Source organism: Meleagris gallopavo, chromosome 27 (assembly GCF_000146605.3).
Source record: "Meleagris gallopavo isolate NT-WF06-2002-E0010 breed Aviagen turkey brand Nicholas breeding stock chromosome 27, Turkey_5.1, whole genome shotgun sequence".
NCBI lineage: Eukaryota > Metazoa > Chordata > Aves > Galliformes > Phasianidae > Meleagris > Meleagris gallopavo.
In genome coordinates, this window is record NC_015037.2 from 872,793 (window position 1) to 899,082 (window position 26,290).

Consider the following 26,290-nt stretch of genomic DNA (forward strand, 5'->3'; position numbering starts at 1 on the left):
CAGGGAGCGGGAAGTGGAATTTTGGGGTGAATATTGGGGTGAAAAAGGGCCGTTCCGCTGCTGGATGTGGGGTTGACCCCCCCCTGTGGCGGCTGAGGGCGGGGAAATGAGGCGGAGTGCCGTGGAAAGGGCGGCTGAAAGGAGATGTCAGCGCCTTGAGAGGTTTGGGATGGATAACGGGGATCTTCTCCAAAGGAGTTGGAAGGGGCTGCCGGGGAGCTGGGGGTGGAGCTCGCCGCACCTCGAGGTGCTCAAGAAAGTGGTGATGAGTTCACCTGATGCATCGTTGAGGTCTTTTCCAACCTTAACGACTGTGATTCTTTGTCCGTAGGGAGCTGCTGTGCATTCATCTCATTACCGGCCGAGTCCTCACCTCCACCTGCTGCAGTCACGGCCCCACTGGGCACCACGCTGAGAACCACAGCTGCCACCCGAGGCAATGGTGCCAGCCCACAGCACAGATTGGGGCTGTAAGGTTCTTTCCAACCCGCAGCACAGATTGGGGCTGTAAGGTTCTTTCCAACCCACAGCACAGGTTGGGGCCGTAGGGTTCCTTCCAACCCAAGCTGTTGTAGGAGTCGAGATTCTTTACCCCCAGATCTCCAGCTCCACCTTCACCATTGTGAAAGGCCCAGGAGCAATGGCAAGGTGCTGGAGTGAGGCAAAGCTCCTGGTGCAGTTCAACCAGCTCCACACTCAATGGATTTTTGTGCCCGAAGATGGGCAGGATGCTGGAAATCAGACCTCTGAGGAATCATTCACTCTGGTTGCCCCCTAAGGAAGGTTTCCCTGCAGGAAGGGCTGTGGTGCTGCTCAGTCCAAAGGCCACTGAATGCCCAGAGTGGGTGCAGCTGTGGACTAAAGGAAAATGATATCAGCCTGAGGCAGCTATGGGGGCTGGACTCTGGTTTACCTTTGAAGTGTGGACTTGCCACCAAAACCTTGAGGAGAGGGAAAGTGGAAAGCAAACGGCCCCACAAAAGGGACAAGGGAAACACCTGAAAGCCCTGCCCAACCCATCAGGATGGTGGTGTGTGGGATGGAGGGAAACTCCAGCTGTGGAGATAAAATACCAGATGGGAAACCCCACAGAGCCCCTAAGACAGATCTTCCTCCTCCAGAGAGGCAGCGAGGACCTGGGGAGTTGCCAATGTGAAGAACTCAATGTGAAACTGATTTGGGGGGGCCTGAAAGCACTGCAAACTCACATCTCTGTCACCATCCGAAGTGTCACCACCCACTGGCAGAGGAGGAGGCTGTGGTGAGCTCAGGGTGCAGCCCTGTCCCGAATGTTCCCAATGCCCTTTTGCCTCAGACTGTAACAGAACAGGGTCATGCATGAACTCCACACATCCTTTGCCCTGCTGCCTACTTCTTCAAGCAGGACCAGGCAACACCAGGGTCTGGAAGGAGAAATCCCACTCCAGAGCCTTCCCTGTGGCCTCAAGGAATGCGTCCTCGTTGGGAAACGATCTCTTGGCATTGGGAGCAATAACAGAAGCGAGCTCAGCTCGCTCCAGCAGCTCAGGGCAGCGCCCAGCACATATTTCCCCAGCAGTGCCAAGCTCTAAAGCACAAACAAACACCAGCACATACTTGGCACCCAGCTGGAACAGCATGTTCCTGTGCAAACACCCGGCTCCTGCTTTGAAGTGGACTGAGGGGATGACGAAATGGCTGATTTGGGGTGGGGGAAAGGGGAGCAGGATGTCTGATGATGGGATGACGGGGCTGTGGGGAGGGTCGGCGCAATGCTTTGAACCCCAGTGACGCCAGCAGCCGGAGGAAGCAAAGTATGACATCAGGGTTGATAACGTGGGCAAGTAAAGGCTGCAGGCTCAGTGCCAGCAGCACAGCCCTGGTGAGGGGAGACGTCACCACGGGGCAGCTCTGTCTTCTGGAGGACACCAGGAGCCCCTGGTGCAGGGCAAGGAAAGGAATCGAGATTTCTTTTGAAAGAGGGGAAAACCCCTCCCCTCCTGTGCCTCCCACGAGGTCAGCTGAGACACAGCGTGGTGGGGCCCAGGAGCACAGCCTCTGCTGCCCTTCACACTTCAAAGAAACCCCGTTGGGTTCACGGAGCACCAAAAACACCCTTGGATACCTGGTGCTGAACACAAGACTTTTCTCCTGTTGGCTCACCTCGACCTGCCAGCCTCATCCTTGCAATACTTACACGGGAGCAGAGGACAAAGGTGCAAACACCCCTAAAAGCAAAGGCAGATTCTGTCATGCAATGGACGTGCAGACACTGCTCTGCTGCTTCAGGGACAGAACAGACGTCACCCACAGCACATTATGGTCATTTTAGGGAACTTGTGTTGCTGGTTCTCATCCTGTGTTGTCACAATCGCTTCCTCCCGCTGTGCAAACATGCCTGGCATTTCCAGCAAAGCAAGGAAGACGTGGTCAGAGTCAGTCGTTCCCTCCCTGCCCCCAGCGGGTGCAGGCAGCAGCACAGGGGCAGCCCAAAGCTGCCAACGCTGCTTTGCATTTTTCACTATTTTTCTCTTGTTTTAAAGCATAGCACACTACAAATGAGGACAAATGAAGATGTAAAAAATTATATATATATTTGTATATATGATTCGTATCTATTTACAATGCAGCTGGGACCAACAGCAGAGCATCCTAGCAGGCAGCGCGGGGCTGGGCGAGGAGCTGAGCATGAGGCACACTGCCTATCCCTGCCACACTCAGAGCAAAGTCCATGGCTGTAGGGCCACAGCTCCTCGCCCAGGGTCACTGATGAACCACTTGACAGCAGATGTGAGTGTTTGAGCACAGCCTCGCTCCCTGCTCAGAGCAGCAGCATAGGAGCACAATAAAGTGCAGCTCTGTGAGCGACCCAGCCAGGATCACATGTGAGGAAAGCTGTGCAGCGCATCACCCGCTGCCTCCCTCCTTTGTTTTCTCCTGATCCAATTCAGCTCCCCAAAACCCACACGGCCTGCTCGACCTCTACAACTGGGCTTAAATCTTGGACTCGGTGCTGCCCTAGCACAAACCTCAGCCCCACCAAATGCCCCACACCTGGAGCTGCTTCAGCAGCACCAAGTGGGCACTGAGTGCGCCCCACTCTGCTGCAGCCACCACACTGACTTCATTGTTTGCTTTTTTTCAAGCCTGAAACAAAAAGGCAAGAGAGAAAAGAAGAAAAAAAAAAAAGAATCCCAAGCCAGGGGTGCATAACATTGCCAACACACTTTTGCCTCTATAATCTTCTCTTTCTCCTCCCTGGGGTGCCACTCTGTCCTGTTGCTCTCACAGCTCACACCTTTCCCAACACCACCAGCCCTGTGCACGACTCCAGGCTCTGAGCAGGGCCATGTGGGGCGCAGGGATGAGCTCCAGCCACGCTCTGCAGCTCCCACCACGCTCCATTCACAGCTGCAGGCATCCTTGGCAGAGAGGACAGAGCAGGAGGAGAGAAACTGCCTGCAGAGCCTCCAAAGCTGCTGCCTCCATTGCAGCCACACTCCCAACTCAACCACTTAATTAAGAACTCACACACACACACACACACACACCTAACTAGACTGCAGGCCACGAATCAGCTTTGCCACTTCCCCCTCTGTGTCTTCCCCTACAGACACCTGAAGAACACAACACGATGGCACCACACAACTCCTCTCAGTGATCCTCACGTCCCTCAGGGCCACTGCACTGCAGGGAGGGATGCAGCACTGCAGTGACTGGGAGCAGGGATGGTTCTGAGCAGTGTGAGAGTTAAGGCAGCAAACCTGCTCACAAAAAGCAAATATGCAACCAACTCCACCAAAGGTCTGCCTGCGTGGCCTGGGCTACCACCATCTCATGTTCTTCTTGATTGTGGTGTGTGTTTGCTATAAATACTCGTGTAACTATGTGGATTCTGGTGCTCCCAGCTCTATGGTACGGTGAAGTTCAATCCAATTAACCAAAAGAAAAAAGAAAACAGGAAAAAAACCAGCCCGTGAGTGTGGGCTACCCTGCCAGTTTGCTGGCGACGAGTGAGGATTTTCTCTGCGGGAGGTCCTGAGGTTTGGGGATGTGGTCTCCTGTCACCAGATTCTTGTCCGGCCCCGCAGTCGGCAGCTGTTTGTTCTTCATCTTTGCCTTGGCCATGTTGTAGTCACCAGAATCAAAGTATTTTTGCTGAAAGAGAAAAAGGAGTTCAGCTTACTCTGAAGCACTTTGCAGGAGGGATGGCGAAGCTGCACAAACCGGGCTACAAACACACACCTTTAAGAAGCTGTGACACCCAAAACTTATCACCGAAACAACACGCAAGGGGAAAGTCCAAGGCAGCTGTAGAGCCTTTATTTAGCAGCTCCCACAACGCCCAGCACGGCTCAGGTGTCTCAGCCCAGCCAGCGGCCTACATCCCTATCCCCTCTCCTTCCAGCACTCGAAGGGAGCTTATTAACACACGGGAGAGTGACTTCTTATACATGCAGACAGTAAAAGGACAAGAGGGAAGGGCTTTAAGCTAAACGAGGGGAGATTTAGGTCAGATATCAAGCGTAAATTCTTTACCTAGAGGCGGTGCAGTGCTGGCACTGCTGCCCACAGAAGCGTGGATCCCCCATGCTGGACAGCCTGAGCTGATGGGGGAGCACACAGCCCACGGCAGGAGTGGAGCTGCGGGTCCCTTCCAACCCATTCTATGATTCTGTGATTCTATCAGTGACTGTGGGGCAGACGCTGCATCAGCAGCCTCCTCCAGACAGGCTCAGCTACAGCAGCACAGCTGGGGGACATTTGCTGATTTAGTTTATTCCAGTTTGGCAAACAGATGAGCCTGTGGGTCAAAGGCAGGACATTCTCCCCAGTGAGCACAGCCCAGCCCACAGCACACAGCCCAGACAGACTCCTGCAACTGAAACCAAGAGGCCAAATGCCTGCAGAGACGTGGCCCTGAGACACCTCCCAGCAATGCTGAGCTGTGGTGCGAAGGGCATTCCGCTCCCTCGCCATGACTCTGTGCACCCCACAGTGCTGCTCTGCCCTGCTGACAGCAGAGCAAAGGGCAAAAGGAGAAGCAGAGTTTGGACAATGCCCTGAGAAACGCTGCTTGAACATTGGGTGGTCCTGTGTGGAGAAAGGATTTGGACTTGGTGATCCCTGTGGCTCCCTTCCACCTCAGGATATTTGGTGACACTGTGGTGCTGCAAACAGCTTTTGAAGGCCCCACAAAGCCCAGCCCAGCCCTAAAGCCCCTTCCCGCTTGGTGCCAAATAATTAAACCCTCATTTCTGTGCTTGCTTTAGGATCTGGTACCTAAAACATCACCAGCATTCCTGTCACCAATGCAGCACACACAGCGACTGCTCGGGCAGCTACCCCAGGACCAGCAATACAGGGTGGCTGAGGCATTCAGCCATGCACACAATGGCTTAAAGGGATTTCTGCATCATCCTGTGCAAAGAGAAGAGCCTTCAGCAGCAACCCAAGCAGCTGCAGAGGCTCTTGGGGAAGGATTTAATTACTTTACCAGGGAGCACAGCCATAGATTGGCTTTTTCTGCTGACTTGCTGACATCCCCCGTGCCCTCTGCACCAGCCCAGAACACGAGCAAAACACACAGCAGAGAGAAACACCTGGACACTGCAGAAGGCAGTGGGGATCTGAACGTTTCTCCCCACATTTCCTTAACCCACATGCTCAACAGGATTTAGCTCAGGGAGAGCTCTACAGAGAAGGACTCAGGTGTCCCAGTGGCCACAAGCCAGCAGTGTGCCCTATGGGCCAAAAGGGCCAGTGGGACCCTGGGTGCAATGCCCAGAACATGGCCAGCAGGGCAGGGCAGTGCTCCTCGCCTCTGCTCTGCCGTGGGGAGGGCACAATTGGAGCTCTGGGCTCAGTGCTGGGCTCCCCAGTTCCAAGCAGACTGGGAAGTGCTGGGAGAGTCCCACTTTGGGCACTGAACGTTGCCTGATGGGGAGTGGCTGAGAGCTCTGGGGCTGTTCTCCTGGAGAAGGCTGAGAGGGCTGTGAGCAGTATCTGAAGGGCGGGGGCAGGAGGATGGGGCAGTACCAGGACAAGGGGGGGGCACAGGGCAGCCCCCACGGCTCTGTGATGCTGCGAGTGCTGACGTGACACCCCGGCCACACTGCATGGAGAGCACGGAGCCCACAGCTGAGCGATAAGTACCCCTTTCTGCAGCCTCTTCATGAGGAAGTCGGAGCCGCCGGGCTTCTGGCCCAGGTTGGGGTATTTGGCCTTCAGCTTCGCCTCCTCGGCCCGCTCCGGGATGACGGTTTCTTTTTCCTGCGAGTCCTGAAAGACAGCGGTGGATGTAAAAGCTTCGGCCCCATGGCAGACCAACCCTCAGCCCCCACACGCAGCCCGAAGGAGCGCACTGGGCGCTGCGGGCACCCGGCCCGCACCGGAGCCCCGCAACCCCAGCCGTCCCACCAAGCCCCCGCCGCCGCTCCCGGAAGTCCCGCCTCCGCGCCAGCACCGCAGCCAATGAGAGGCTAGAACAACGACGGCTAGAGCCAACCGGTGAGCGGGGCAAGGAAGAGTGGCGCGCTGCCGAGCCAACGGGAAGCGGGAAGGCCCGCCACGCTGTTCCTCACCTGTTTCTCCTGCCCGGAGTCCTCCGCGCGGGCGCCGGTACCCAACTGGGCGGCCATAGCGGGGAGTGGCGGCCTTGCGGCTCCGCGCTGCCTCCGCGCTCCCTGCGCGCCGTTCGGCCCTGCGCTCTTCTCCAAAATGGCCACCACCGCCCCCTGACGCCCCGGCTGCGTGACGGACAGGCTCGTGCCCAATGGGCGCAGTGAGGCGGCAGTGGTGACGTCACGCACGACCAATGAGGGCCCGCGGAGGGCGGGGAAAAGGGCCGGGCTCGGTCACTCAGTGTGATGCTACCGGCACCAATGGGAAGTGAGAAAGCACCTTGTGGGCGGGAAACTGTGGGCTATTGAGCTTGATGGATAGTGAGAAGATCCAATAGGCAGAGCGGTCAGGAGAAGGGGCGTGGTCACAGCCTGGGTGCTGGGAAGGCTCTGGAAGCGGGCGCTCCCTGGTGGGCAGGAGGAGCACAGCAGAACCCGTAGCACCGCCTACTCCCAGCGCCCCTCCGGTCCTCACCCCCACCCCATACCGCGACAGCCCCCGCAATGCTCCCAAAGCGCCGCGTAGCCCAATGCGGGCGCTGCCCCCGCTTCTCCCACCCCCAAATCCACGGGAAAGCGGGGCTGAGCCACCATGGAGGCAGAGCACTGAGGGAACTGCTGCAGGAACAAAGGAACACGTTCACACTGCCCGGGAGGGGAAGCGGAGGAGAACAACAAGTAAAAAAAAACACAAAACAGTATAAAAAAACCACTGTAAAACTTTTCCCTTCCTCTCTGACACAGAGACACTTGAGCTCCCCCCCTGCACCCACAGCCCCAAAAGCACCAGGTCCGAATCCCAATACAGCAGGGTGGAGGAGGCGGCTCTGCACGCAGCCCAAGGGCGCAGGGCCCTTCCCAGGGGAGCAGCTCCACACGTGGACCCACAGCCCTCGGCCACCTCCCCTGGGCCCACCACGGGACCTAGGCCCTGCTGAAGGCTGCCAGCACAGCCCAGATCACCTCTGTCCCTCTGCCCTGGGCCGCCTCCAGCTCCGCATCGGCCTCCAGCACATCCTTGGCTCTGCTCATGGCCATCTCATACTGCGTGTCCTCCAGGCTGCCCAAAGCCTTCTCCAGCACATCCGAGGCGTGGGCCAGCACCAGCAGCGCCAGCAGCCTGCGGTCCATGCGGCGCGGGTCCCCCATCCAGCGCTCCAACACGCTGTCCTGCAGCTTCCTCAGCAGCCGTTGCTTCTCAGTGGTGTCACAGACGGGGTGGGTGGTCATGTCGAAGAGAAGGAAGCTCTGCTTCCCCGTGGTGAGGATCCCCTTCTCCACCAGGCCCTTGGCAACACGCTCACGCACGTTCCGCAGCTGATACTGCAGCTTGAAGGGGTTCCAGGTCTCGCCTGGGGAGAATCACAGAATCATGGGATCACAACAGAGTTGGGGTGCAGTGGATAAGCGGAATGGCTTTAAGCTAAAAGAGGGGAGATTTAGGTCAGATGTGAGGTGGAAATTCAACTCAGAGCAGTGTGGGTGCCCCATCCCTGGAGGTGCTCAGGGCCAAGCATCCATGCTCATGGCAGGGAAAGGAACTGCACTGTCTGTAAGGTACATTCCAACCCAAGTCCTTCCAGGAATCTGCTCCTTCTTTCCCCCTGTGGACCAACCTGTGAGCAGCTCTATCCAGGTCTGCACCGTTTCCGTGGACTCAGAGGCTTTGATGTGCCGGAGGGTCTCATCCAGGAGGACATCACCAGTGGGAGCAGCCGACTTCAGCAGCACCTGTGAGAACCAACCAGAAACTGTAAGGCCCAGATGTGGGCAGACAGGTGAGATGTGCCACAAGGCGGGCAAAACCACGAGCCAAAGGCATCCAGCACAGCACAGCACCACGGGGAAACAACCATGGGGGGCACACAGCAGCTGGGACTCATTAAACCACCCCCTGAGCCCCACTGCCATCACCTTCCTGTCCAGCAGCCGCTTCTTCCTGGCTGTCAGTGGCTCCAGATGGATGCGGCCCCGCAGCGCCAGCTCGATGAGGATGCCACCACGCAGACCAGGGGACAGGCAGTCGTTCCAGAAGGATGGGTAGCCCTGCAAGCAAGGGGACAGGCAGGGAGCTGGGGACAGGAGGGACGAGAGAGATCCTCCCTAACACTGTATGCCCAACATCCCGCTCCAGCCAAGAACATTTTCCTCCTTGGAGCCTCTGTCACAGTGTGAGCAGTGCAAGCCAACGCCATCCTGCCCTGTAGCATCCACAGTGCTGCCCTCAGGACCAGCAGTGACTCCTCTCTCCTCAGCATCGGTCAATTCCCCACCGTGTCTGTTTGCAGAGGGCCTATAAACACTGTGTTGTTCAGCTGGCGTAGCTGAGAGAACCATAAAGTAGAGATTTTAACTTTATTTGCTTTCTTCATTTCCTGGTGAGTAAAGACAAAGCAACTCTTTATGCTTGCACAACATGCCCCGCTTCCTTCCATCATGGCAGATGCAAAGGATTTGTTTGTTTTTTTTTAGCAGGTGGAGTTAAGGAATAAATTTCCCAAGGAAAAAGGGTACAGATGTCACCAAAGGTTTTGATTTGTTGGGCTGGAGGGTGTATTCCCACCCTGAATTTTAGGGCTAAGTTGAAAGCTCATGTCAGAATCATGACAGCTTGGTGCTTACAAGAATGAAACTGCATTGTCTGTTTTTTTTCCACCAGTCCAACCACGAGCCCACAGGAGAGCTGGGGCAGCGCAGTGCCATGGAGCCCAGCTGGCTGCCAGGCTTCTGCTGCCCCATGGAGGAATGTGAAAGGACAGGAAGGGGAAAAAAAACCCACCAAAACTAAAGCAAGCATGTGAAAAGTCTTTTTTTTTTTTTCTTATCTATTGTGCTCACTTAATTTCCTGCTGGCCAAAGATCCATTCCCAGGAACACATTAACCACACAGAGAATGTTTAACGTAGCCCAGGGAGAATGTAAACTGCACCACACTCCCATGCTGCTCTCAAATATTTGCTCCAAGGTTCCTGCACAGCATTCTGCTCTCCTGTGCCTCCTGCTCAGCCTATGAGCCCTATTCTTACCCCGGCTCCCCAGGCAGGGCAGTCACCAGCCCAGAGCTGCAGGCTGAGAGCACAAAGCCAATGGTCTGAGCTGAGCACTGTGCACAGAAAACAACTGCAAAGCTCAGGAACCCCCAGAATAAGTGCTCTGCAAACAGCAATACCACAACCGTGCACAGCCACTGTGGCTTCCCACCCCCCCCAGGGCAGAGCTGCTGCTGGGCAGAGCTTGCATGCAACCCTCAGCTGCTCCACCGAGCCCCACAGCTCCCTCTGAGCCACTGGTGGGGGTGTTTGGGGGTTGTTTGAGCTGAGGAGGACTCGGGGTTAGAACTCAAACAACCCCTTCGGCCGCTGGAGCTTCACTCACCTCCTTGTCCTGCAGCCCCAGGAGCAGCACCTCCTCCATCAGTGTGAGGCGGGGGGCTTTGGAGTTGTCAGAGTCATCGTCAGGCAGCTCCCTGTCCGCAGCCGCGTCCTCCTCAGGCTCAGTCCTTTTGTCCCCACGCCATCCCCGACGTGTGAGCGTCGTCATCCCCACCTGGAGATAAAGAACAGAGGAGCTGAGAGTGAGGAGTGCAGCAACGGCCCGACTCGGAGCATGGCCTCAGGGGAGGACAGGGGACACTCTGCCCCTCTTACCCGGAGCTCTCAGCTCACCTGGCCCTGGGAGCGGCCGCTGCCACGCGGTGACGTGTTGATTCAGATGACTGCACCTCCAGGAAGGGAACCAGGAATCGCAGCCACTACGGGGACATGCTGCCCTGAGGGCTTCCGGGCTGAGAGGGCTCGAGGACCTGGGTCGGGTTTTGCACACCTGGAGCTTCTGCCAAGCCCTCACGCCCACAGAGCTGCAGAGCCCACAGCCATCCCACGCCTGCACCACCACTGCTCAGCACAGAGAAGCACTGCGAGCACCGGGCCACACAACTGCCTTTTTTTGGCCCTCTTTGCTCTGACCATCCCAGATGAGGTCAGAGACAAGAACATAAACTCCACTACCACCCACAACAGTCCCTGTGTTTTATTAACGGCTCTAAATGCGCTCAAAGCATAAAAGAAAGACAGCGGCCAAGTGTTGAAGAACAGTGTTTTAATACGATCAAATGGGACAAATTCAAACGTGTCAAAAAACGTTCAGCTACCCACACCAAAACAGAGCAGCAGCTCTGAGCAATAGACAGCATCTCCAGTTCTACGGCACATCCAAAATCAACCATCGCTTTGGTGGAATAAAGGTGGCACCTCCTCCAACTCTTGCAATTAATCATTCCACCTGAACACGTTTCTTTTTTAAATCATCTCACGCCATTCTAACAAACAGCTGCCAACAATTAATGATATGCATGCAGCCGTCCAGCTGCCTGCATTTGGCATGAAATATGTAATTAATGGTATGAAGAATGACTATACTTTAGTCTGGAAGAAATGCAAAGAATCAGAGACCTCTAACAGTTCCAGCTCTGCTTTTTTCACAAGAAAAACAAAAACTTTAACACCAGAAATCTGATCAGAATTGCAGCAGCATTCTGTGTGCGTTTCTTGACAGGGATGCAACTCACTGCTCATTTCTCCATCTGGGCTTCTTGATAAACTTCCTCTCCTTAAATCCACTATGCTACGACCACCAACAGCACAAGAAATCCCCCAAAGGTATTTCAGTATTAACATTCACATTAAGCACAAGGAGGAAGCAGTGTGGAGAAACACCCTGCGAGGCAGACAGCAAGGGATGGGTGCCTAGAACTGCTCCTTCGGCTCGCTTATCTTCCTCCTTTTTGGCAGCACATCCTGACTTGAGGAGAGCTCGGCCTGGTGAATCTGCAACAGAACAGGACCTGCATTCCAGTGCTGTCACTGAGCTGAGCACAGGAAGAACCGCCCTGCAGGAAGGCAGCTGTGCAGCGCACCAAGCGCTGGGGGTGGGGGGGCCCGATGCTGCCTCCCAAGGGCAGATTGCAGCAGACACCACTGCTCCACCTGCAGGCCCAGGGGAACCCGGCTCCCTCCCAGCAGTGGGCTGAGACAGCAGTGAGCTTTGCTACCTCTGTTCTCTAGAAAATATCAATCAATCCTAATGAGCTTTTCCTCAACCTGTGCTCAGCTTTCAGCTCTTTGGAACAGACTTGGTTTGACACCAAGGATCAGAACGTGCTGGTGTTCATCAATCAAGGCAATGAGAATTCCATTATTTCAGCATAAAGTGTAGTAAAGCTGACAGTTTTATTCACTGGAGCAGAAAACATCTCAAAGAAGTAAAGAAAAACTGAAAAACTGACACTCACAATGTAGGCTTGGAATAACTTCCCACTCCTCGTCCTGCTTTCCGACACATTAAGTTCAGAGGTCTTCCTTGCCAGATGATCAACCTAAAAAAAACAATCAGAAAATAAATGCTGCAAGCTTCAGTGCAAAGCACTTCATAAAGCACTCAGATATCTGAGGCTGTTTTGCCTTAAGAACCTTCAGCACCTGCATCTGAAGTCATCCTCTACATTTAAAGGAGGTTTTCCCATTTTCAGCTTTCATACCTGAGGATTGGAGATGTGCTGATTTCTGTTCTCCTTCAAAACTTCATCCCTTCCACAAGGAAAATCCTCCTCTGTAAGAAAGCAAAGCCCCTGCTTTGGAACTGTTTTTGATCTGTATGGTAGAAAGGGGCTTTGTGAGCCCAGCCTCCCAGCCTCACACCACTGCAGTGCTCTGAGCTGGGGGAGGAATCGTGCAGCACAGAAACAGGGAATGGGTGCTTCCTCCTGTTTCCAATCCAGTTTTCCCTACAATCTCAGATCAGCACAAACTGTTCCAGCAGTGCTGCTCTTCAGCCATGCTAAACAAGCCAAGGATTGCAGGATGACAGCAGCATTATTTCAGACAGCTTTGTAAACCTCTTATATTAAAATAAAACACAAGATCTACCTTGAGCTTCCAAAGCATCTGCATGATCACCATCTCCCCCTTTGTTATCCAACGCAGGATTTTCCTGGAATGAGAAAGAGGCCCAATTACTGCAGACAGAAGCAAGGAGCTCCTGCGCACAGGAGTCAGATCTCCTCAGCTGGATTCTAAGTGAAACAAAACGTATTTATAAAGTTATTGATACGAGATGTCCAGCCCAGCTCAGTGCTACTTCCCCATCAATGCAAGCAGGCAGAGATGGAACTCAAATAGGCAGAGCATCCGTCTGAAATAAATGCAATACTAGAAAAAAACTTTGAGCATGTAACATCTTCCTTAGAGCTACACAGAAATACTGCATTCCTTATTAATAATACCACACTAATAGATTCAGAAGAATTAATGGCCCCTTTCTACCATACGGATCAAAAACAGTTCCAAAAGCTGCAACAGCACTTGAGTTCTCACCTTGATGTGCTGGCTTTCTTCTGCTTCATCTCCATCCACCGTGAGCACCGGCAGGGGCAGACTGGGCTCTCTTTGCTTCAGAATGCTTTCATCGCAGCCTTCTACCCTCTGTTTGTCAGTTGTGACTTTCACTTTCAGCATGTGGAACGGCGTTGGCACCTCACCCATGTTCAGATACATGGGCTCTCCCTCGAATATCATCCCCTCGCATTCGCCCTCCTTGAAGCCAGGGGGCTGATAATCAGGTGGTGTAACTGTAGGAGAAAACCAGCTCAGCTTACGGGGCTAAGAGACTTTTCTGCCTTAAATATAAAGCTGTTAAAAAACGTGTGTGGGAGGAATTACTAATATTCCACTCGTACTAAATGAAGCTCTTTCCCTCTACGACAACTGTTTGAAACAGTTCAAGCAGATGAGCTAGAAATTCCTCTAACAAGCAGCAGCTACTGTCAGACATTTGCAGGGCAGCACCAACTGGCACACAGCACTTCCTAATGCACTCAGAACAACCCAGTTTCTCCTTAAAACTCTCACTGCAATGAAGTCAGCTGTAAGGCCGTATTCCTGCTGTGAGATCAGAGCAGCACCCCCTGCACTTTAGAAACTGCGCTAATAATTAAGTCCCAGCAATTGTAAAGATTACACATGAAATTCTTTCTTTTAATCACTCTCAAGGATCTCAGCACAGCACGTCAGACAAAGCGATGGGGAAACACCACCTTCATCATAGTAGAAGAGCTTCATTGTCAGGCAGACGTTGTTTGGGAGTGGGCCCAGGTTCTGCATCAGGACGTAGATCTTGCGGATGAGGAGGATGCTTGCCTTCTTGGTGTCTGCACAGCTGATGGGGGAATCGCTCTGTTTGTTCTTACTGCAAACAGAGAACACGCAGCTTTCATACAGACTGAAGGGCTGCTGTTTTAAGACACACAACCACGGACTGTGCAAGTGAAAATGCTAAAATTATTCGTTGTGATTTAAAAATAAGGCTAAATAATGGACCACGCAGATCTAGAATTAAAGACAGACCATAGAACTCCTGGCAGGGCAGGCTGACAGTACCTGCTGAAGTTCAGAATCGGCCCGTTGGGGGTGTACTTGAATTTGAAGTGGTAACATTCTGTAATTGTCTGCAAACAAATGCAGTAATTATTAAATTATCAGTTGTCAAGGAAGCCAATACTGCTGCTGCTTCCATCCAGTCCCCACGACTAACCTTTATTTAAATCACAGTCCTTAACTCTTGTCCAATGCATTTCAAACACTGCATTCGAATCCTTACCAGTTTTAATACACACAAAGTCACCAAAGCTCAACGAAGCTGAGCCAGGGGCTGCCAGGATGAATTCACGTGAAAGGAACTCCAAGTTTTAGTCTGGAGTTTTCTATCCAAACATTCCTGCTCTACCAGATTTACCTGAGGATCATCCGGGTGGGTGTAGACCTGGAGGTTTGAAAGGAAGGACAGGGAACAGATTAAGACCCACACACACACCTAAGCACCAACCTTTAGGTACAAGGGCTTTACTCTTCCACCACACTTACCGCCAGGACAACCATTCTTAGCTGTGAGAAGCAAAGAGAAGAACAACGTCAGATGTGCTCAGCCCACTTCTGCTGTTTTGTTTCTTCAGCTCTCAAAACCAATTATGACCACTCTAGGCCTACTCAAAGCAATCAAGCTCTTCGTATGTTCAGCTCATCTCTTTGAGAAACGATTTGCTTATATGGCCTCAAGAGATCGAGCACACAACAAACATTACCCTGAACTCCCATACTTTAGCTGTTTCAGTGCATCAAAGAACAGTTATCCTGTAACCAGAGACTCCTCTGGCTGCAGTGGCAAGCACTGGAATCACATAAATGAATATTTAAATGCACTTCAAATAGCTGAATAACACTGGAAGACTTACGTATTTCTTCTGCAAGGCGTCGTAGCATCCCAACATCCTGCAAAAAGCAAACAACGTTGCCCAGCTAGTCCTAACTCCTATTAGCTTCACCTCTAAGGACAGTCTGCAAATACACCTCTTCCTTACAGTTCTTTTGAATGCATTCAACCCTCAGGAATTCTCTGTGGTGTGTACACGATGCTGTCCTGTGGCTGCAACCATCCAGGTGTTCACAGCACTGTTTCTGACTGTGTGTTATTACAGATAAAAGCATGACGAGAACTGAGCCACAGCCAGATAGTGAAGATCAGGCACTCAGAAGACAAGCTGGGCACTTGCTTGCTTCCACAAGGTGAAGTTTTCCTTACAGTTGCTAACTAGAGAGCTACCTTTCAGAATTCACACACTGTAACTGCTGTGTGAGTGCGTGGTCAACGTACCATTTCACCAGCTGAGTTGAGCCGGGGCAGTTTTTGTCTTCCCTTAAGATTTTGACACAGAGATCTCAAAAGAAAATGAAAAAGCCATCTTTAAGGACAAAAACCAACAACACTGAAGTGAAGCTCATTCTCCAGACACTCTGTTAAGCATAGATTAAAGTGCAAATGCTCTAATTGCTCAATCAGCATCACTGCCATCTTTAGTAGCATTCAATAATGACCATAACAGTAAAGTTTCAATACGGTCATAGGAAAGAGCTACTGCCTTTAATTAAATGGATGAAGTGGCTTTAAGAACAAACTCAACAACAACCCCGAGCCCATCTGCTATGCAAAAAAGCTCGAGAACGGTCTGTTACCATCCAGGTATCTGGTCCCATAGGCGCTTTCAGGGAAGATCCCCCTCAGGTAGGTGATGCAGGACACTGCCACAGCCAGCAGCCTCTTCACCAGAGTCAGGGACTGCTGTTCTGTGTATATCTTATTGGGAAACACAACTGCACTCTGCAAGAGAGAAATCAGACATCTTTCAACATCAAGTCTGTATGGATTACACCCTGCCTACCAAACACTTTAAATGGTGGACGTGAATTTCAGCACCTACAAAGCCAGGTGTGTTCATAGCATCACTGAGGGTGAAGAAGACCTCTAAGTGAACTGCCTGGGATCATTGGACAGGGCTGCCCAGAGCTGTGGGAGCCCCACACAGGAATGCCTCCCACAACAGGGGAGGGCATCTCACAAACAGCTTTTCCAGCCTTAATGATTCCATGAAGTCCAGCTATCAACCCACAGCCCCCACCTGTAATGTTTGATGTGACGATGCTTCAAGACATCACCGATTTACACCAAATACACTGCACTCTGGAGCTTTAACCCTATTTTGCCACTGAACACCTTTATTTGGAGTTAAAGACAGAATCAGTCCCCAATGTTCTAGCGCAGAAAGCTTACAACACAGCTGGATGTTTTATTTAAGCTAAGATTCGCTATTTTTTACTTCGATAAGAGCTGTGATGGAACTAAACCGTACCACACAGTTCTTGGGCTTCTGAGCAGTCGCCATCGCTCTCCTTCAGCGCAGCACCTGCAGCACCTCGGCTGCAGCCCGGCACGGATCCCGCCCAGGCAGCCCGGCCTGAGAGCCGCCTGTGCTGAGGTAATTTCGGGCCGTGCGCAAAACGTGGTGGAGGGGGGGGGGAGGCGGTTCGAAGGTCTGGCACGCGGCTCTTCGTGCTGTGTGCAAAAAAAAAGGGGGGGGGGGAGGAGGGGGAAGAGGGGGCGTCGTTTCCCGCCAATTTTCACCTGAATGGCGTTGATTTTATTCATGCTTACCTCGAGCTGGAAAAGCTCTGAAGAACAATAAAGTTATGAATTTCGGGTAGAAAAATACCTGAAGACCTTTTTTTAAAATTCCTTTTGGGTTTCCAGCACAGCATTTGCCTATTTAAATGATACAAATCTACAGACAGCCCTGCCCCAAAGAAATGCCAAGAGATCAGCGCCTGCTGTGCTCTGATCAGAACATGAGTGATATTAATTATGGCTTTTCCTTAATAAAAAACGCAGTGAGAAAGAGAGAACAAACTTTGTTGCTAAATGCATAGTGAATTCAGTGTAAACTGAAAACAAGTTGGGTTTTTTCAGCAGAAAGTCTTAAAAATAAGAACTAAATTCCCCTATGTGAGATATTAAAGCATTCAGCAAAGTTGCAGATTCAAAACAGGCTATAAAGAGGAACCTCCCCATGCATAATGAATGACTTTCAGGTCATTTTGGAGCCCACAGATCTGGGACTTCTCCCATTTTATTTTTTCTCCCCGGTTTCGCTTTGATTTGTTGTATTTGTTACCACATTACAGCTGTAATAGTGATAGTGCAGAACTATCAGTCAAAAAGCAGCATGGATTGATAAAATATGTAGAACATTTTTAGATGCAAGACGAACTTTTTGAAAGTATTACAGCTTTTAACAACCAATATTGATATGCAACCTATTGGAACAAAGCATTGTAAGAAACAGATGATAAAAGAGCCACCAATGGGTCAGTAATGGCTGGTTTACCTGTGTGAACCTGACCAGACTGACATCCCTGCTCTGCCCCTCCAGCACGAGGTCCTGTCTTGGTTCACACTCTTGGTTGAACCTGGCTTCAAACCCAGGTGAATGGGCTGTGGCTGATGTGGAGCATTCTTTCCTCTCTCAGCTGCAGCCCACTGATGGAAGTGCTGATCCTGGCAGCATTATCTGCCATGGCCGTCCAAGGGCTGCAAGCACTCTCCATCTGCAGCTCCTCGCCCTGTACAGTGCTCATGCTTCCGGGCATGGGAGGAGACAGGAGCTTGTCACATTTAGTGTGCCACATGCTTGGCCTTTGCATTACCTTCTTGGTAATTTGAATGATAGAATGGCTTGGGTTGGAAGGGACCTCAAAGATCATCAGGCTCCAACCCCCTGCCACAGACAGGGCAGACAACCTCCATATCTAATTTGAACTGTTCAGAAAATGAGCGGTGGTTTTCTCACTGGAGTTATTTGTAGGTAACATGAAAGGACACCAAATGTGCCCCACATTGCAGTCACCAGAGATGGTTCTCTGCTCTCTGTGTATGGAAAGCACTTCTTGCTGCCTTCTGAACGTGAGGTGCAGCAGTGAGTGCTCCTCTGGGAGCACAGCACTGGTCAGGAATGGCAGTCCAAGTGAACGACGCTGTGCTTTCCATTGGCGCAGTGTTGTTGCTTATCTCTATGTCTATTTCTCCATTTATAGAGTGCAAGTAGTCCTGAGAATAGGATGGATAATGTTTTTTATTTGGTTTTGAAGTGTTGGACTAGATGACTCCTGTGGGTCCATTCCAGCTTAGGGTATTCTGTGTCTGTGCTTTAACAGAACAGCTCAGGTCTCTTGAGCTGATGATGAAATGCAATGTTCTGCGCACATCGTGTGCTGCTTGAAGACCTTCAGGTGCAATGAGACTTGGATGCCATATCTCTGGTGGACACAGACAACATCTTGTGGATTGGCTGGTGCTGGTTGTGGTTTTAGATAATCCTGTACACAGGCCGGGTCGGGCGAACACAGCTGAACAAGGGGTGCGCCCTGTTGGTCTTCTCTTCTGGAATGCAGAGGCGCATCTTGTCCAGAAGGTGACCTGGCCAGAACTTATTGCTCTTTTCTTTCCGATTCCTCTGACAAGAGCTGAGAAGAAAAAAAGGAAAAAAGAAAATAAAATGAGAATAAGAAAGAATAAAGCCTGTTTTGTGAGCATAAACTTCTAGGCAATATGACCACTCTTACTCGTAATGGCAAAACTCCTCTGAAGCCCTCTTGTTTTTGCCTTCTTTGCCCAGGTTTGCAGCTGTACTTTTTGATGACTCAGACATGCTCAGAGGTGAGGACACATCCGCAAGTCCTACGTTGTAATATCCTCCAGGCTGCCTGATCTTGCTCAGATATCGTCCTTTTCTGATGATTTTGTCTCCTGGGTGCAGGAGGCCTGTTGGCAAAGCACATCCATCCAGGTCACCTCTGGTTTACGTCTGTGATGCTGCCCTGGAGTGGTTACAGCTACTGTGTAAGGGAGGAAGGCGTGGATGATGGCCCAGCGTGTGCTGAGAGGCCTCAGTGGCCCTAAGCAGCTTTGTGTGGGGCTTCTGACTGCCCTCTGTGCCCTGGGATCAGGAGCCCCATTTCAGTTGAGACCTCAGCTCAGCCATAGCCATGGCTCTGCCTGGCCATGCACCCGCTGAACCTGACAGGGGCCTGACTTCCCAGTTTTGCCTTCCCTGTACCACTGCCGTGAGCTTGCCTCATCATTTGTGCTCTTAGCTGAACCTGGCCCCGATTGATCTGGAGCACTCTGTGCTCTCATCTATGCTGATGGGATTGCTGATCCTAACCAATCCTCCAAGGGCTGCAAGTATTCTCCCAAAGCAGCTCCCCTCCCCGTACATTGGTCATGTTTCTGGGCTGGGGAAGAGACGAGCTTGTCAGATTCATCTCAGGCCCTGGGGGTTGCATTACCTTTCTGCAGCGCTGGCTCGGTGAGATGAATGTCACGCTCTTTGCACAGCTTGGAGGAATTCAGGTAACTCACAGCCGCCTTGCTGCGGTATTGGTCGACCAGTGCACCTATGTCACTGCCTGTAGTTGATGGGAAGCAGTGCTCTTCAACAGTTAGCTCCCCAGATCTCTCCTGCTGAGACGTTTCGTTCCACTTGATTGGGCTGCCCTTGTCCTGAAAGCAAAAGAAAGGCTCTGATTAGCATTCAGCATTGCACTGAAGTTGCTCCATTTTCTTCAGAGAAGCTCCAGACGGGGATTAATCTCAAAAAGGTTGCCACATGAACAGTACCTTCTTCACCTCTCGTCTCTTGATAGTTTTTTGTGTCCCGTCTCCAGATGGTTTTGGAGTGTCTTTCTTTTCATGGACTGTTTGATGTCCTTGTGCTGGCTCAGCATGGACCGGGGTAACTTCTAAGGGTGTTAACTTCACTGTGGGCTTGGTAGGATCCATCTCTTTGGCTCTGCCCTCAGCAGAACGTGGAGATGTGGCAGATTTGCATGTGGCTTTATGGGGCTGAGTCTTTGCACCTGGAAGAGTTCAAAAAGAAAGCCCAGAGAAACCATGTTAGACAGTAGTAGAAGGACACATCAGGGCTGACCAATGCTTATAAGGCAAAGGACTTTGGCATTTTATGCATTGGAGCACCCAGCAAATGCATCTCATGGAGACATTCCATAGTCTGAAAAGATACAGAGGGAGTTTCCCAGCCCAGTGTTCTCATCTTACTCCCTTTGGTCTGTCTGGATTCTTTTTTCTTCATTTCCAGCCACTCATTTTGACATTCCATTAGCTTTTCCATGGTAGTATATTTCCCACGTTTAGGGGCAGTCAAAAAGATGATCACATCCTCCAGGTCCTTTTCGCTGATGGGAATGTTTGCCTGACAACCAAAACAGAAAATGGCAGTGTGATCAATAAAACAACAAACAAGGCTGTCCCCTTGCAGGAGGCCACCAGGTGAGCTTTATGTGGGGATACCAAACACTGACAAATGGACTGCTCTGCTGCTGCCCTCTGAATCATAGAATAGCTTGGGTTGGAAGGGACCTCAGGGATCATCAAGTTCCAACTGCCCTGCCACAGACAGGGTTGCCAACTGCTAGCCCTGCTGAGCTCTCAGCTTTTACTGTTCTAAACTTCTCAGCCCTCTGGGTATCAAGAATATGTTTTGTCGTGGGGCAGATTATCAGAAAGCGTCTGAAGTGCTAAGCCCTAATTGACCTGAATGTGATCCTGACAGCTCTTTACTACTGAAGCCTTGGAAGGTGAGGGTCAGCATGAGCTGTTTATTACTTTCCTGTGCCCTCCATACCTGCTTGATGATTTTAATGAAATCTGCTTTCTTGATATCTCTGCCTTCCATGCCAGCTTTCTTGAAGATATTCACCAGTGTCGTCTTCCGTTTGCGCAGGAGGTTATGCAGTGCAATGAGAGCCTCGGGGTACGGTATGCAAAGAGGGGGCTGAGGCTGGCTGCTTGCTGGTGGTGTGTCCTGAAAAGGAATTGGAAAATACCCTGACATCCCCATTGCCCAGAAACACCATGCCAGGAGATGTGGAAGTGGCTGGGATGGAGCAGCATCACTCTGCTAATAAGCCACAGAAGACGCAGTGCAGTGATCCCAAGGCTGAAGTAACACAATATCTACTTACGGCCAGGTTATCAGTCACAGCTGGTTTGCTTTCAGCCCTTCTCTCTGCTCTGCGTGACTTTATGCGTTCCCAGACTCTCCCTTCCACATAGCTCCGGGACGATTTATTTCTCAGCCATTTCTCAATGTCTCCAAAGCTTTCTAGCTGAGAAATGAATTGCTTCCTCTCCTGGATCCAAGCCGACAGGTTATATGGATCATCTTCAGGATGAGAAGTGACCACTGGAAAGGTGGGACTTTCTTTGTCCTGCCTTCCTTCTGTGCCTGGCATTTGTGGGAGAGGTCTAAAAAAACAACAGACCAAGGTGAGTCAGTCTGAGTGCAGGAGGAATTTCTTCTCCACCCAGTTCTGTCCTATTCCTCTCTTCACCCAACTGTCTTCCCAACAGCAGATGGGGGAGAACAGCTCTGAGCTGTAATGCTCAGATGTGCCACCAAAGGAATGAGGGTTTTCTCGAAGGAAAGTTCAGGTCACATAGCTCTTTGTCCCTCTTGATGGAGTGAGGAACTGTGCCTTGTGCAGTGACAGGCAATGCTGGTATCCCCCCTTCCTGTGATGTGGTCTCAAATACTGCATTACTTAGTGAAGGAAAAGGGGTTGTTACTGCCAAAGGCAGAAAAGATGGGCTAGAGCCATGAAGCCTGTTCTTGTCCCCAGTGTTATCAATGAAGAGGCTTTTCAGGAACTAAAGGAAGCATGAAGAAGCACCACAGACAGATACTGCTCTGCCTCTTTGGGACAGGTTGATTGGAATGATGCTTTGCTGAAAGAGCAGCATCAGTGTCAGTATCACACAGGCGCAAGAGCAACAGACCGCTCCACTCAAATCCTTGACGATTATCACCTGTCAGCAGACTCCTCTTCTTCGTCTATCTCAGCTGTGGTTAATGTGCTGAGAGAAATGGTCCTTCGTAGTCTGAGTAGCTTGCAGAGAAGAGACCCTGTAAACAAGAAAGGAGAAAGGCTCTCAGACTAGAGGCACAGATCTGCATAACAGCACTCTTATTTCAGGAGGTATTCTGATCCCCTGTTCTCCCAGAACTCAAGACAGAGTTTGTAATTCCCAATGCTGGACTTCCTAGAAGTTTACTCTCTCCAGCACAAACTCATGAAGTAGAAGAGATGCACTGTGGGGCACGGAATGCAGGTGGGAAACATGTCCCATCTTGTTCAAAATGTGTCTCTTGAGGTTTACCAGAAGTTGTGGACAGAGGCACACAGAGTGCCTCCGCAGCCCCAGGCATCTCATTGTACCACAGGCTGTATGCAGCCACTAGGAAGGACTACAGGGAGAGGCACAAACCTCTCTCAAGGATCAGTCATTACCTTTTCTTTCAAGTAGCTTTTCCTCTGGTAGTGGCATCGTAGCAAGTTGAGGAACCTCCTTGATCTCAAACCTGGAAATAGGAAGAAGGTACCGTTCTGTGAAAAGGGCTCCTTTGCCAGATCAGTGCCAGGTATCTGTAAAGACTGAATTATGTGCCCTAAACCATGACAGGAGCCAGCGAACAGTGCTGGCCTCAGGAACAGCTCTGCAGCCCCTCTTGACACAAGAAGGCATTTCAGAGGTACTGAGATTGATGTGACTTTCACAACAAACGTGTTGAAAAGGCAGAGGACATGCATACATCTACTTTTGTTCCACGTTCTAAGAAATGCTTTCCATGTTGTGTTGAAAACGACAGCAATATTAGGATCTGACTTTTATTCAATGTTTTGGCAGTCTCGAGTGCAGAAAAGAAGTGGAGAAACATCAGGAGCATTCCCTAAATGTCTCTGCAGAGCAACCCAGTTCCCCCTGATTGGATGAATGGTAAAATGCAGAGCACAATCAGGAACATTAAGTCCAAGCTTAGCAAAAGCAAGGAAAAAATGAGCTGCCAAACAGTTTGAAAGAGCACAACCAAATGTGAGCTGAGCACATCCAAACTTGCCCAGATAAGTTCTGCAGGAACAAATATACTCACTCTGGCAACAGGTGGACTTGGCCAAATTGGCTCGGCAGGAGAGCAGTTTCTTTGTCCGAGATGACCCATCTTTTCTGCAAGCGACAGAAACACCTGATGTGACTCCAAGGAAAGAATCTCAGCGCTCACAAAGGCTTTTCTACACGTCTAAGAATTCACTGCCTCTCAGCAAACTTCTTGACGAGCGCTCAGCCTCTTTCCAAAGCAAGCTGCATGGCTCATATTCTGTTAGGATGAGGAATGTTGCCAGCCTTATTGCAAGGATGGCAGTTAGCAGCTCAGCCAGGAGAGTGACCACTTGTTTACCACTGAACACGGCAATGGAGCAAACACAATGGAAGGTCTGTGATGAGTCCGGGTTTCTGGCTGCTGCTTTCATCATCAAACATCATTGGCCCTGCCACTGCTTTGGCCTTTTTCCTCTTTGTGGTGAGGCTTTTCCAGGGCTATGCCCTGCCCAGCAAAAATAAGACTGTGTTCATTCCCTGCACCTCTGAACTAGCGCAAATACAAGAAAGAACAGAGAGACAGTTTTCACAGCTGCATGCCTAGCTCCAATGGCCTGGCAGCTCACGGCTGGCAGCAGAGCTTGGTTCCCTGCCTTTGTACAGGACTTCAAACCTGCTGTAAGAAGTGCAGGAAAAACAAAACACTTACACTGAGAAGCTTTTGTACCACGTATGTAGACTTGTTAAGATGCAGTAAAAAGTCTTCACAAAACGTCATTTCCACCTGCTCCCCTCGGATAGCAAGAGTGCCGATGTCCTTAAATGTGAAGTCTGCATCTTCTCCAATTGTTAGGATGTGGTAGAAATACTGCAAGGTCTCCAACAGACAGCCCTGCACTGTTTGCTGAGAATAGGTGCTGTGCAAGCGTATGGTCTCACAGTTCAGCTCCACTATCTCACTGTCATCTGGAAAAGAGGGACAAGGTGACTGAGTCGCACGGCAGCTGAGCAGATTCAGATAACACACCAGGAGCTTCTGGTTTAAGTGCACTGCTAGAGTGCTCTCTTAACCACCAAGGATTGCTAATTGGGATAAGTGAGCAAATGTATTTAAGCCAAATTTTTTGCTTCGTTGGTCTTCTTACCAGGCAAGTATATAGGAAAGTGTTTGAGATCACGAATCTGTGCAACAGCCTTGGACAGCAAAAACAGCGGTCTCTGAAACGTGAGTGTCTCACCATCCTCAAGGGCTTGCCATTTTTGAATACAAAATGTCCCCAGTCCGGTTATGCTGACAGCTGAAGGCTGGAACAAAAAGGAGAAGGACAGAGTGAGGACTTGTGGCAGCTTGCAAAGGGGTGTCCCATGGCTTGCCCACTGCTAATGCAGAACACTGAGATGGGGGAGCTGGAAAAGACAACGTACTCGGGACACATTCTCCCCCTTTCCTTTGCTCTCCAAACATCCCCAGTTGTGTGTGTGTTCTCCACTCTGGGAGCGAGGAACAGAGAAGCAAATTCTGAATGCTTTTGGATGCTATTATTTGTATTACTGTATTTGGCATAGGTACTGTACTATTTTAATATTTTCGGTGATTGAAGAAAGTGGTCTTTGGCACATTTGTGGCACGTCTGTATGTGGAAGAGCAAGGGCATTTGTTGGCCCAGGGCTACCTGGACTACTGCAGCCATTGGGCAAGGGGAGGCCATTGGGCAAGGGGAAGAGTAGGGTGCAGTCCCACCTTTTTCAGCAGGAGCAATTGGTGAACACGCTTGAACACATTGTTCCAAATGTTAGTGACATCTGCAATGCAAGAAAAGACACAGAATGCTTTAAGTCAGCAAGTTCGTGGCCTGTTAGCTCGTGATCAAGGAGATGGTAAGTGTGATTACCACAGCTCCTGGGGTAAATTCATCATGACAGGGACTGAATTTTGGATAGACTTCAGACTAGAAGTACTGGGAGAGGCCTACAGCTCAGGAGCGAATACATCTCCTGCGTGGTCCCAAGTGCCTTACCATTGATGGAAAGCTTCTCGAGTGTGGGAAACATGACTGTGCTGCAGCCAGTCTCACTCCAGCGCTCGATGTTAGCAATCAGTTCTAGCAGGCTGACCATGCTCTTGCTTCAGGTGGGTACGTGAAGCTAAAGAACAAAAGGTTTCTGATGTTTCCTACTAGGAAACCCTTCTGATACCCTTCTCTGTCCTTCGCCGAATAGCTCTCTCCTCCTTTATCCTCTGAGGTACAAGAGACTCCTTGTGTCCTCTAGAGAAAACTGGACGCAAGAGCAACTCTGCGACTGCCAGGAAGCACTGGGATGGGCCTGAGCCAATGCTGATGTAGAGGCTTCTGTCCCTCTGTGATGTCAGATGATAACACAGAGGGGAACATGGCGTGCCATGGAACGCTGTGAGCTGGGCAGCACCTGTCCATGGGCTGCAGGCTGGAGCTGCAGCCAACAGAAATCCCCTCAGTCAGGGCCATTTTTGAGGATGGACTGAGCCACATGTTTTCCTTTGTGTGCATTCTGGGGTCAGATTATGACCTTCAGAGTGAGCAGCGTTAGGATTTGTCCTGGTCCAGGTGATGAGGGCACACCTCATAACTCTAAGCTGTAACTGATGAAGATCTGTGCTGTGCCGATTCTGATTATTGACATCCTGCGCTGCGCTGCTTACAAAAGTCTGCGAAATAATAAAGCCCTCATTACAGCTCCATCTGCGTGGCACTCATTGCGTCTGCGACTCCTAACTACCCCACGGTCCGTCCCAGGGGGTCAGACGACACCTGAGACTCTCACGAAACGAATCGACGGCATTTGGTCCCACTCGGAGAAAAAGTAAAGACGCCAGGAAACAGCAAACAGAGAACTGGGCGCTGTGAGGATGGCTGAGGCGGGGCGAGGAGCAGCGCTGGGCGGGAAACCAGCTCTGACTGGAAACGAAAGTAGAGCGCATGCGCAGCTCGCCCAGAGGCGGGGCCCTGTGCTAGCGGGAGTGAGAAGTGCGCATGCGTGAACGCACCCAGCGGGCGCCCGCGTCTTCCGCTGCCGGTGACGTTACTGCTGCCGCCCGTCCGCCTTCGTCCCGCGCTCGTTGCCTCGGCCGGGCCGCGTTCGTAGCCCTGAAGTGGGCGGCCCGCCACGGCTCTGGTCCCGCCCTGCTCCTCCTCGCTTGCCCGCTGTCGGTTCTCGGCCTTTCCCTCCCGTCTGTCCGTGAAGGGCCTGGTCAGTCTGGCGTGACATAAATGGCAGGGTGCCGAGCGTGCGCCGTCGTTATGGCAACGTCCGGAAGTGACGTTGGGGCGCCGCGCGTTGGCCGGAAATGACGCTGCGGTTCGCGCGGAGGC

The 26,290-nt window shown here is 51.3% G+C and overlaps 5 protein-coding genes across 8 annotated transcripts in view; 1 reads left to right on the forward strand and 4 right to left on the reverse strand.

Annotated features, from left to right (window-relative positions):
* Nucleotides 1-2,556: 2,556 nt before the first annotated feature.
* Nucleotides 2,557-6,736, reverse strand: ENSA (endosulfine alpha). Its single transcript, XM_010723923.3, has 3 exons — nt 6,564-6,736; nt 6,136-6,261; nt 2,557-4,137 (listed from the first exon to the last, which is right to left on the reverse strand). Exons 1-3 carry the CDS (start codon nt 6,618-6,620, stop codon nt 3,967-3,969), a joined length of 354 nt encoding a protein of 117 aa, XP_010722225.1. The 5' UTR covers nt 6,621-6,736; the 3' UTR covers nt 2,557-3,966.
* Nucleotides 6,737-7,375: 639 nt separating this feature from the next.
* Nucleotides 7,376-10,469, reverse strand: GOLPH3L (golgi phosphoprotein 3 like). Of its 4 annotated transcripts, none has more exons than XM_010723930.3 (5): nt 10,250-10,469; nt 9,978-10,148; nt 8,517-8,648; nt 8,219-8,333; nt 7,376-7,954 (listed from the first exon to the last, which is right to left on the reverse strand). In XM_010723930.3, the coding sequence occupies exons 2-5, from the start codon at nt 10,140-10,142 to the stop codon at nt 7,527-7,529; spliced, it is 840 nt and encodes a 279-aa protein (XP_010722232.1). In that variant the 5' UTR covers nt 10,143-10,148; nt 10,250-10,469; the 3' UTR covers nt 7,376-7,526. The 4 variants fall into 4 exon arrangements, with proteins under 4 accessions (XP_010722232.1, XP_010722230.1, XP_010722231.1 ...); XM_010723928.3 differs by having other exon boundaries at nt 9,978-10,170; XM_010723929.3 differs by having other exon boundaries at nt 10,268-10,468.
* A 214-nt stretch (nt 10,470-10,683) lies between these two features.
* On the reverse strand, nt 10,684-17,921 carry HORMAD1 (HORMA domain containing 1). The gene is made up of 14 exons (XM_003212788.4): nt 17,371-17,921; nt 16,339-16,541; nt 15,665-15,809; nt 15,306-15,369; nt 14,887-14,923; nt 14,519-14,539; nt 14,391-14,417; nt 14,036-14,103; nt 13,693-13,844; nt 12,974-13,227; nt 12,527-12,590; nt 12,139-12,209; nt 11,893-11,976; nt 10,684-11,428 (listed from the first exon to the last, which is right to left on the reverse strand). The coding sequence occupies exons 2-14, from the start codon at nt 16,369-16,371 to the stop codon at nt 11,348-11,350; spliced, it is 1,101 nt and encodes a 366-aa protein (XP_003212836.2). The 5' UTR covers nt 16,372-16,541; nt 17,371-17,921; the 3' UTR covers nt 10,684-11,347.
* A 47-nt stretch (nt 17,922-17,968) lies between these two features.
* EFCAB12 (EF-hand calcium binding domain 12) lies at nt 17,969-26,284 on the reverse strand. Its single transcript, XM_031556930.1, has 14 exons — nt 24,959-26,284; nt 24,682-24,743; nt 24,086-24,245; nt 23,650-23,906; nt 22,993-23,066; nt 22,352-22,422; nt 21,870-21,966; nt 21,026-21,308; nt 20,686-20,865; nt 20,100-20,253; nt 19,662-19,900; nt 19,331-19,544; nt 18,605-18,803; nt 17,969-18,505 (listed from the first exon to the last, which is right to left on the reverse strand). Exons 1-14 carry the CDS (start codon nt 25,056-25,058, stop codon nt 18,349-18,351), a joined length of 2,247 nt encoding a protein of 748 aa, XP_031412790.1. The 5' UTR covers nt 25,059-26,284; the 3' UTR covers nt 17,969-18,348.
* Nucleotides 25,952-26,290, forward strand: part of KHDC4 (KH domain containing 4, pre-mRNA splicing factor) — an 8,008-nt gene continuing 7,669 nt past the window's right edge. The window contains exon 1 of the mRNA XM_019623091.1: nt 25,952-26,168. Within this exon, the coding sequence (XP_019478636.1) occupies nt 25,952-26,168 (217 nt within the window). The remainder of the gene's footprint in view (nt 26,169-26,290) is intronic.

Coding starts and splice junctions, on each gene's coding strand:
- ENSA (XM_010723923.3), bottom strand. CDS start 6,620: ATGGCCGCCCAGTTGGGTACCGGCGCCCGCGCGGAGGACTCCGGGCAG. Junction 6,262..6,563: donor ACTCCGGGCAGGAGAAACAG/GTGAGGAACAGC, acceptor GCTGTCTTTCAG/GACTCGCAGGAAAAAGAAAC. Junction 4,138..6,135: donor TGAAGAGGCTGCAGAAAGGG/GTACTTATCGCT, acceptor TTTCTCTTTCAG/CAAAAATACTTTGATTCTGG.
- GOLPH3L (XM_010723930.3), bottom strand. CDS start 10,142: ATGACGACGCTCACACGTCGGGGATGGCGTGGGGACAAAAGGACTGAG. Junction 8,649..9,977: donor TGGGGCTGCAGGACAAGGAG/GTGAGTGAAGCT, acceptor CCTTGCTTGCAG/GGCTACCCATCCTTCTGGAA. Junction 8,334..8,516: donor AGCGGCTGCTGGACAGGAAG/GTGATGGCAGTG, acceptor TGGTTCTCACAG/GTGCTGCTGAAGTCGGCTGC.
- HORMAD1 (XM_003212788.4), bottom strand. CDS start 16,371: ATGGCGACTGCTCAGAAGCCCAAGAACTGTGTG. Junction 14,924..15,305: donor TCAACTCAGCTGGTGAAATG/GTACGTTGACCA, acceptor TGCTTTTTGCAG/GATGTTGGGATGCTACGACG. Junction 13,845..14,035: donor CCGATTCTGAACTTCAGCAG/GTACTGTCAGCC, acceptor CTCTGTTTGCAG/TAAGAACAAACAGAGCGATT.
- EFCAB12 (XM_031556930.1), bottom strand. CDS start 25,058: ATGGTCAGCCTGCTAGAACTGATTGCTAACATCGAGCGCTGGAGTGAG. Junction 22,423..22,992: donor CAAGTCCACCTGTTGCCAGA/GTGAGTATATTT, acceptor TCCTATTTCCAG/GTTTGAGATCAAGGAGGTTC. Junction 19,545..19,661: donor AGAGACGAGAGGTGAAGAAG/GTACTGTTCATG, acceptor TTTTGCTTTCAG/GACAAGGGCAGCCCAATCAA.